This window comes from Dipodomys merriami, unplaced genomic scaffold (assembly GCF_024711535.1).
Source record: "Dipodomys merriami isolate MVZ:Mamm:240054 unplaced genomic scaffold, mDipMer1.0.p SCAF_34, whole genome shotgun sequence".
Taxonomy (NCBI): domain Eukaryota; kingdom Metazoa; phylum Chordata; class Mammalia; order Rodentia; family Heteromyidae; genus Dipodomys; species Dipodomys merriami.
The window spans coordinates 10,806,213-10,817,007 of record NW_027204937.1 but is presented as its reverse complement, the minus strand read 5'-3'; the positions used below and the strand labels follow the sequence as shown (position 1 = coordinate 10,817,007).

Here is a 10,795-nt window from a genome sequence, read left to right as displayed (position 1 = left end):
CAGTAGCACACTTGGCCTGTTAATTTGTTCCAGTCTAATTTTATCCCCTTCCATGGTGCACTTTGGGTTGCTCTATGATTGTGTTACTGTGGTCAAAATAAATGTAGGGTCTTGGCTTTGATAATTGATGCTGAGCCCGAGCTCTTGTACGCACAGCACTGCCCTTCCCCAGGGTCCTTTTCTGTAGGGCTGCCCAGCACCCAAGGATGCCGACAAGCTCCTGCCAGCATTTGGGTAGAAAGTGACATATTGTAATTATCCATAGAGATGAGAGAAAACAAAGATTAGTTTTGAGTCAAAACATGCGATTTTCTTTGAAAACCAGAACTGCTCTTTCGCTTAAGCTATTTGATGCTTGGATGGAAAATAATATCCCTCCCCCCAAAGGTGGGGGAACTATTCAGAACCCCACTTAGAGCTCAGAGCCTCATATTTCTGGGAATTCATTCTTAAGGGTTATTGACCAATTCAGAACAAAAGGAGATTCGAAGTTTGATGTAGTAGAGCCATGGGGATGGGAGGGGAGTGAAGTTGTTTTCCTAATTTGAGTGTGGGTATATTTGCCTCAACCCCTCAAAGCTGCAGGCTATAAGGAAAGAGCTTGAGGGCTATATTTTTTCCTAAAAGAGGATTCCAGAGTTCAGGATAAAGAGGTAAACTGAGCAGTTGAAAACAAATCACCAAGAAGTGCCCTGCATCCTTTTGACCCAGTGGCAAGGTGTCAGGTCACATGATCAGGCCTTCCACTCCTTGGGTCTCAAAGTCCTCATCCCATCCATGTCAGGATGATAGCCAAGGTCTCCTGGAATGTCAGCACTATTTCATTGTTCTGTGACAGTGCAACATCCAAGAAAAATGTAGTTAAAGGTCAAGATAATTTTATTCAGGCAGAAAAGAGACCTGAAAGAGATAATCCCTAAATTAACTTGTAAATGAGACTCTTAAGAATTCTTTTGCATTTTCTACAGCTATACGCTTTTAAGAACTTTAACCAATCAAGAATGACTTCCAAGAATGAAGTGAGTACTTGCCTCTCCAGGTGAGCTACTCAAAGGCAGGTCACTTACAGGCTCATTCTGGCCCCTCCCTCCCACCAAGGTGGGCCTGGCATAAAGTGTGCTTTTTCCTAAGTGAATGATCGGGGACTTCATGCCTACATGCTCAGTGCAGGGTGGGTCCTGCAGGGGTGCAGAGAAGAAACAGAGGTGATGCTCCTGTAGGAGTTTCTAATACATAGGATAGGTGGGGCTGAGGGGAAACAAAGACCCTAAATGAGATAGGATGTCATCCAAACACAGGGTCATTCACTGTCTACATGGATCTGGGGCTCAGAGATGCCTCACTTACGTCATTGTGGAACAGCTATTTCTAAGACATCATCTGGTCCAATCAGATAAGTCAAGGGACTTTATCATGACTTAGTGAGAGAGCTGCAACCACATCTCAGACACTAGAGGAGATGAAAATATTTTTGAGTCACTTATTGTCTGTTGGGCATTATATTAAGTTTGTAACTCATCTTCAAAATCATCATTAGAGGTTGTTGTTGTTACCCCTATTCGATAAGTAGGTAGAGAAAAGCTTTAAGTGGCCACAAAATTTGTCTACAATTACGTCACCAGTTTCTATGAACCTGAGAATGGATTTGAACCTACACTTGAAGTGGAGGTTAATGGCTTTGGAATTGTAAGAGCCTTGGGTCAAACTCCGCTCAAAACTCTGTAATCTCAAGTAATCCTCTTCACCTTTCTGAGCCTCTGCATTCCCTTATTTGTTAAGATGAGAAATATAATATCCACATGAGATAAATAAGATGATGTACAAAAAGTACTTCATTCAACAAAAAACAGTAATTTGTATTGTTTATTTTTATTAGTAATAATGAGTGAGGAGGCAGAGATGTGGACCTCAGCCTAAGGTCCTGAGGCACCAAAATACATGGGGAAGGTTAGTGGAAAGAATGGTCTGGCAGGAACAGGGAGTTGGACATTGTTGTGTCATTCCAGGAAGCTGAACTACTAGAGGAACAGGAGACGAGGCCCAGAGGTACGGCAGTTTTAGAACATTCCAGATGCCATGGGATGTCAGTGGACTCACTGGACTGTCCACCAGCAGACCTGGGAACACTCAGTGAGTTGGGCTGTTGTCCAGCCCTCAGACAAGATGGATGCTCACTTCCCAGCTTTTTCTCCTCATTGAACCTGCAAGTGAGTCCCATCAGAGAACCCGAGGTAGAAATCTTCATGTGTGTGTCCTTTCTAGTCCAAACCTTCAAATCTTCATGGAATGGGACAACACTGTACTAACAGAGCATCTGTATACCTGGCAATGTACTGGGTGCTTTAATGAGCATCTCACAGTAATCTGAAAAGTGGATACCATGGTACCTAGTGTACTGATGCAGGGGAAGTTGAAGAATCGGTGTTCATATAAAAACTCTAGAGGAGAAGTAACATATGGAAACACCTCGCTAATTTAGGATAATGACTGATCTCAACACTCCAACAACACCCTATCCCCGGGGATTCCCATGGTGGACCAGGAATGAGACCACCCCATCTCTGTCACTGGACAGGTATCATTGGACTGTACTAACATGCAGCCTGTATGTGGGATACAGAATGCATTACAGCTCTATCAGATAAGTCAAAGCCTTGGTAATCTAGTTGGAAATCTACAACCTCAACCCAGAAACCGGAGGAGATGAAATGTCATGATATTTTATGCTCAGGACATAGGCGGTCCCTGTGGGAGGGCTGTGATTGTCTTTCTTGTGGCACAGGTGAGAAACTGAGCACCAGTAAGAGGCTAAAGGAAGCTATCCTAAATACAGAGCCAATGAAACAGTCCAGAGTGCTTAGCTCTGCCACTTACCGCAGTCTAGGTACGGGGACGGTCATCTTCTCAACTAGGGGGTTCAGGCGGTAATAATCCATGAACGTCCTCGCCACATTCCGTCCCAGCTTCATATCTGCAGGGGTGTGTGTTAAGGAGTATCATTGAAAGAGACTGAGTCAGGGTGAAAGATGCCTAGTAATAAACATGACAGCAGTGATAAAACAGGAACGCCACTCACTGTTCGGTTTTGAGTATGCTCTGTTTTTTTGGATCTGCATGAAACCTTAAATGGTAATCATCATTGTTATCCTTATTCTGTACATAGAAGTGAAATTTGCCCAAGAACATAGAACTGAGGAGGAGAGGGGGCCCTGGGAAGGGTCTAAGTAACATTATTCCTAAGGGGTGTGTGTGGGTGTGCATGGCTTTTTAGAAACCACTATGAGGTCATAGCCCTTCAGAAAACAGTAGGCTTCTCTGGCCTCAGGTAGCTCAAGATGAAGCCAGATAAGAAAGACCCACAGACAAAAGATCTTTTGTTATATATAGATCAGCCAACCCTCAGCGCTCAGTCCCTGACTTGCATAATTTTGGTGACAAGGGAGAAACCCTGTGACTCTACATACTATTCCCATTCCATCTTGATATTCTGCCAATAGTGAATCCTTAGGATAAGGAATTATGACCTGCTTATTATCATATTAATTCCCCATGAACACCCTAATGAGAATTCGTACAACAATCATCTCTTCTGCAGCTCAGATTATCTTCCCTGTGTACCCTATTTGACCTTTCTGGCCTTTCCAACAGTTTATTATTTTCTCTGCCTGAAGGGTTGCTCCCACTTTCCCTTGGCTCATGTGATAACTCTTCAGAAAAGCCTTTCAGGGGGTTCCACTCCTCTTCCCGGGGCTGTGAATGGATTCTTTTGCCCTTATATCCATGGCTTCAGAACTGACTTTATTCAAAGTCTCTACCATTTATCTTATAAATGGAGATTAAGTGTTAACTCTTAGCCATTCCTTCTCCCATATCTCTTAGCACTAAACATCCAAGTTGCCACCAACCTTTTCCCGTAAGGCCTCCTATCTCTTACGTTTGTCCATTTTTTCCCATCTTCTAGGAAAGCCCAGAATTGTCTTCCCCCTAGAGTACTATTATCCTGTTCCAATTGGCCTCCTTTTTTTTTTTTTTTGTCGGTCATGGGGCTTGAACTCTGGGCATGGGTGCTGTCCCTCAGCTCTTCAGCTCAAGGCGAGCGCTCCACCGCTTGAGCCACAGCACCACTTCAGGTTTTCCAGTGGTTTATTGGAGATAAGAGTTTCACAGACTTTCCTGCCTGGGCTGGGCTGGCTCTGAACCATGATCCTCAGATCTCAGCCTCCTGAGTAGCTAGGATTACAGGCGTGAGCCACCAGCGCCCGGCCTATAGGACCTTTTCTATAGAATAGCCATGGAGATTGATTCAAAATGCATGTCTGGCCAGGTCATTTATTGGAGTAAAACCTTCAGTGGCTCCCAATTGCTTTTGAGGTCCACATTTCTGCCATGATTTTTAGGGTGGTTCATAGATGAGTCTCTGTTTATTTTCTCAGGTCTGAGGTTACAGCCTCTCACTTTCCACCCACTTGACATCCACATTCCAGCAATCCTGAACTTCTTTTGCCTGAAAGACTTTGCCCCCATGGTGCCACCTTCCCAGACCACTCCCCTTATGGGACTGATTCCTTCTCAGACCCCAGACTTTGATTCAGTTATCACTTTGATAGATTCATGTTTCTTGATATCCTCACTGAGAGAAGGTTCTCCCTCCACCCACCCCCAACCAGGTTTTCCCATGCATCTTCTAGCTACTCATCAACCAGACCATTCATCCTAGTATATTTCAACTGTTTCCTCTTTGCAGTAGCTTCTCTGGCCTTCATGCCCTGTGGGTAAGAAGCTATAACTGCCTTACTTGATTGCCTAAATAACTACACATTGACCTGGCAATAAGTGTGAAATATACTTTTGATAAATGAGTAAATTACAATAGCTAACACCTATGTAATCTTTAATATGTGCTCAGCAATCTTATGTATATTGACTCAATTAATCCTTACAACAACCCAATAAACTGGGTCCACTGTTCTGAGAGGGTAGGTGATTTATACAAAGGTTAGGCACCTCATAAACATTACTAGGTAGATTAAGAAATTTATCCAAGGCACATAACCAGCAATGGTAGAATCAGGACTCAAAATCTAGGCAAATATGACTCCTGAGTTGTGAGTTTTCCATTGCCCTAGGCTATTTCCTGACTTGAAGGCACCTTTTCTGTCAAAGCCTGAGTCATCCCAGGCCAGCATCTTCTGGGAGAAGGAAAAACACCAGACACGTTGTTTATGACATCGAGATGCACCACAGGCTTGCTGTGCTCTGGGGCTGCCACCTGCTTTCTTCCTCTGGATGTGACTGACCTTCCCTGTCCTCTTCTCTAAGAAATCCACAAGCTGACACTGGGCATGGCCTCTCTGACCAGCAGCCCCTGAAGGCCATCTCATGGCCAGGGCCTGCAGAGACACAGGCGTGATGCTTTAACCCAGCCAGTCTCTAGTGAGCTTTGTAGACCAAGTCAAGTATTTGTGTGATGACAGGAAGAGCTACAGGGCACAGAGGGAAACAGAGGTTCCTGGGGGCTGAACTAGAAAGTTTTGGAAGCAGACATGTTTAATCCAAATTCTGGCTCTCCTGCATTCTATGTATGGCAGATGGCATTTTCTAGAAATGTCTGTGATAATAGCTCCCCTTTTACATGATTCTATGCTATGACCCTGATATTTCTTCCATTAAGAGTTTTGAGCCCTTCCCCTTGAATTTTCATGGACTTATAACTTACTTCTAATCAAAAGAATGGCAGAAGTAGAAGTGACAGAAGAGGCAGAGTAACTGCTATCTGATTTACTGGAATGTTCAAGCTGGAGTCCTGAGTCTTCATACAAGCAATCATTTCTCAGAGGCTCTGAGATCACATGAAGAGAGAGGAGAAATTCCTGATCAGCCTATTCCTCTCCTTTACTCTGCTGTTCCAGCTGTAGTCATTGCATGACTGCAACTACTTCAGACTCCATGCTGAAACCACCCACGGGCCCCTAGAGAACACAAAAGAATAATAACATAGCTACTGTTGCTTTAAGCAACTAAGTTTGGGGGGGAATATCTAACATAGAAATATCTAACATAGGAATATCTAACATAGAAATTGAGAAGTAGGATATTGAATGACCTTGCTCAAGCTGTTCCATCTCCTGTCTTCTTGAGCCTCCATTTCCTCATCTGTAAAATGTCAATAATGCCTCTCTCACTGGGTTGCTGGAGAGTGTGTGTGGTCACATCTAGTTGTTTAGTAATATTGGTATGGAATGAATGAACGAATGAGACAGAAGCCTGGATTCTTCCTCTCCAACCCATACCAATAACAAGATCTGAAGCAAGTACAGAAGGTATCAGTGTTCATCAACCCTCTTGAATTTCTACAAGGGAAAGGAGTTGGGTTATTGCAATTAAAAAAATCCACTATAAAATGTCAATGGTTTTATATAAAATCTATGTAAAAGATAGTGTTTTAAAGATAAGGCTTGTCTGGGACAACCCTATTTCTCTTTTCCCCTCCAGCTCTCTTATATATTCCTCAAATCCCAAAGCTTATTTTCTACAGAGGCTTCAAATGAGTCAAGAAACTGGACATAGCTAGGAAGAAGGGCAGAGTCTGATTGAACATTTTCAATTAAAACAAGCTGTCTTTGAACAAAGATTTAAGATCTAGGCAAGGAGAGGCAATAATTCTCTTGGCTAGAATGCTTTTCAATATCTTACGGTCTTAAAAGAGAAGAAAAAAAAGCTAGGATGTAAGCTCCCAACAATTCATTAACCATAAAAATCTCAGGATAGTCTATAAGCTGAACATCCCAGAATTCTCAGATTCGTATGTAGGTCATTGGTCTGTTTCTCACAGATGGCAGAGAATGGCCAGACACATGGAGCAGGTGGAACCACAAACTTCAAAGCAGTAAAACTGGAAGATTTAGCTGGGACTGTTAGAAACTTGGACTGATCTGCTGACTTCTGCCCGGAACTGCTTAAAAAGCAAGGGTGGAGGGCATTTGTAGCCTCAACCTCCTAATGCATGAGAACACTACATGTGATCCAGATTTGGATACATACTGTCATTTTGATCTCTTCATCCATTCAAATGGCTGTTAGGCTATCCCTATGTGTATGCTGCTAAGAAAAGCATCAGGGATTTGGGTTAGATAAAGAACAATTTGACAAATCTATATAGTCTATAGGAGGAAAATTGCACGCTCAATTAACTACATCACCAAGCAGGCTGCTGCACTATCATCTTCACAAAAGCAACTACTATCACTATGTTTACCCTGGGCAATGGAGTTACTGTCATCCATCTTTACCATAGCACTGCAAGGTCAGAGACTGCATGTATTTCCTATACATATTTCATAGATGAGAAAATTGGAAATCAGTTTACATTATAATCCCACTGTCTTGTGTCTTGAAAGTGACAGTTGCACACAAGCCCCAGTATCTTCTCACCTGCACACTTGCTGTCTCTGCTCTGGAGTATGATCATAAATTCAAACATGAAATTCTGTGGATGTATATAGGGGGCCTGAATTGCAAATAAAAAACTATGAAAGATTTCATGGAGGTGGATATATGACAAAGAATTGAAGGACAAAAATAAATCTTAAAAAGGGAGAGAGAAAGAGTATCAGCAGAGGCACAATGGTGGCCAGGCTCACGGTTGGACATAGGACAAAGAATGGTTGATAGCCATGAAACGGAAATACAGATTGAAAGATGAGGATATAAAGCTAGGCTGGGGACAGACCATCATCATCAAATTAAAAACTTAAACTTCTATTCCGTAGGCCATAAAGTCCAGTGGATATCTATGGATCATGTCTATCATATTCTCTCTCTCTCTCTCTCTCTCTCTCTCTCTCTCTCTCTCTCTCTCTCTCTCTCTCTCTCTCTTTCATTTATTGTGTTGAGGCATTTTGGAAAGTGCTTATACCATAGCTAAAAATGAAATCAAATCAAACTAAGATAATAGCTATTAAGTCTAAAAGCAGATACAGACAATAGAGAAAGAAAAGCCCTAATACATGATCATAATTGTAACAGTACTATAAAGAAAATGTAGAGCCTTCAAGTGAGGGTAACAGAGACATGGCCAGGCCTCTTTGAGGAGGAGACATGTAAAATGAGAATGGGTTATGGTTGCAGTAGCACCTTCAAGTTGAGAGGGGGTGGAAGGAAGGATACTTGTGGGGGAGAGGGGGAGGGGAGAAGAACTGAAAGAAACTGGGTAGAATGACGGGAGGGACCAAATACCAAATCACAGGCCTTATTCTGGGACTTTGGATGCTGTACTTTCCAAATAAATGAGAGGCTCTTAAGGGTTTGTTTTTTTGAGGGGAGGGGTCCGGTTGTGGGGCTTGAACTCTGGGCCTGGGTGCTGTCCCTCAGCTCTTCAGCTCAAGGCTAGCGCTCTACCATTTGAGCCACAGCACCACTTCTGGCTTTTTTCTGCTTATGTGGTACTGAAGAATCAAATCCAGGGCCTTATGCATGGGAGGCAAGCACTCTACCACTGAGCCACCTTCCCAGCCCTGCTCTAGAGGGTTTTGAAGCATGAAAATAACATAGTCTGACTTGTAGTTGTAAAAGGTTACTAAAGGTTGCTAAAAATCAGAAGGCAAGCATGAAAGCAGGCAGAGTAGTCAAGAGATTACTTCTGTGAAGAGAGAACATACAGGAAGCTGCATGTTCTGTAAAAAAATGGGTAGGTGTATTTTGGGGAAAGAACCAACAGGACCTTGTGACAGGTTAGATGTTGGGCCTGAAGGAGAAGAAGGGGGGAAGGATAACTCCTCCTTTATATTTAGTTTAAACAGCAGGAGAGAGAAGGTGCAATAATCTAGGAGGTGAAAGATGGGGGAGGAAGAGCTTCAGGAGAAAGATTAAGAATTTAGTAGGGGCCATGTTAGGTTTAGATGCCTATAAAACATTGAGCATCAAGATGCTGAATCAGAAATGGAGGGAAATCAGAAAATAGAAATGGTTTCTGAATCATCAGCTCTTTGGGATTATTCATGCTCCAATTTCTCACTGGCTGTGTGGTGTGTTCCATTCTTCTCAGCTGTCCATCTTCTTGCTTCTAACCCTCAGAGTAACACTCTGGGACGCCAAAGGGCTCTGGGACAAAGGCAGTGACTGAAGATAAAGCAATATGAAGTGGCTTTGTTTTCTGTCTTGAGTCACAGAGCTAGTATATTGAATAAGAAGGCAGATGGGAAATCACTAGCTGGCATGTGACCTTGGCCGTTTTCCTCCTCTAGTCCTAACTTTTCTGTGAGCAAATGTGTAGTTTCTTAAGTTATCAGTTCATATGTCACATGCAAACAAAGGCCTTATTGCAATGAGCTGAGAAGTACTATTGCCATTCTTTCACCCAACAAACATGTATCGGGAACCTACTATGTGCTCAGTTATTTTAGGAATTTGGAGTGTGTAGTACAACTGGCAAAGATCCCTGTCTTTATGGAGCATATATTCTAGCTGTGGGAGACACATGTAACCTGGTTCATTTGTAAATTGTGTAGCGTGCCTGAATATTATAAGCACTTTGGAGTTAAGATAAAGGACAGGGTAAGGGGGATGAGTAGGCAGGGAGCAGATTGCAGCAGAGTGGTCAGAAGAGGACTGTTGAAAAGGTGAGGTTTCAATGGGTTTGGAGAAGACCATGGAACTGGTGAGCACTTAGGATGAATGATGCCTCCTCCTCTGAAACATGAGCCTTACATAGTTACATCAAATAGGCCCTGAAAAAACCCAGTTTAATCCCAGAGAGATCTACCTTAGTGGGGTTGTGTGGGTAGCGGGAGAATGAAGAAAGGGGTGTCTGATTAAAATGCATTGTACTTAAAAACTGACATATTAAATGATAACCCCTTTGTACAACTACTTGAAGATAATACAAACAAAATCCTTAAGAATGAGTCCTCCCTGGTAGGGATTATGAGTTCTATTTCCAACTTGCAGCATCACCCTGAAGGAGAGGAACCTCGGCCGTCTCTTCCCTCCTGGTCCATGGTCTCCTTTTCCTATTTCACTCTGCCCCTCACAGACCCATCTCTCTGCAGACTTCTCCACACTTCTCCCTCACTCCCTGCACTTTTCCTGGACTGCCAGGAAGCATGCTCACCTGGCCCACCCTGGGCAGGGGTCCTGAGGCCCACCTTGGGCAGTGCGCATCGTTCCTTGTTCCTTCCTCATTTCATGCTACAGGAAGCTCTGATTACTATCTGAGAAATCAGAAGTCATTTGTCTGATGAAACACATCAAACATGCGCACAAAAAGGACTGAAGACCTATTTTTTTTCATTTGTGCATTTACATTTTTGTTAAATGTCTTCTATATATCAGACACTGTCCTAAGAGATGGGATAAAATGAAAAGACAGACAGTCCTTGTCTTAAGATGGTTTTTTATTCCCTTGACTCTTCATGATGCATCATCTTTCCTCCAAATAAGAAAATCTATCTCCTACGTGCTCCCTCCTTGGGAATCTCCACATAGAATTCTTTACCTTCTCACATTCCTATCCCTCCTAGCAATAGATGATCATCATTAAAAGGGAAAGACTAATTCAGCAGAGGAGTAAACCAAAGAAAAGTAATTTCTCTTTGGTATAGCTGACAGCATTGCTGGAATATTAAGAGCTCCCTGTCTCAAGCCTCTTGGTAGAGCCAGAAGAACAACATGACAATGAAATATCTGTGTTGTTACCTCCCTTGCCCATCCTCCCACAGTAGCAGACAGGTGCATGATTAAACAGATGAACCCTGCTCTCAAGTGTGGGGTGGGGGTGTAACTGCAGAGTCTTTTGCAA

General features: G+C 42.9%; 1 protein-coding gene across 1 annotated transcript in view; it reads right to left on the bottom strand.

The window, feature by feature from the left end:
- Positions 1–1,867: 1,867 nt before the first annotated feature.
- LOC138803359 (cytosolic carboxypeptidase 6-like) overlaps positions 1,868–10,795 on the bottom strand; it is a 98,877-nt gene continuing 89,949 nt past the window's right edge. The window contains exons 5-6 of the mRNA XM_069987281.1: positions 2,875–2,971; positions 1,868–2,201 (exon numbers count right to left, since the gene is read on the bottom strand). Of these exons, the coding sequence (XP_069843382.1) occupies positions 1,949–2,201; positions 2,875–2,971 (350 nt within the window). The 3' untranslated portion in view covers positions 1,868–1,948. The remainder of the gene's footprint in view (positions 2,202–2,874; positions 2,972–10,795) is intronic.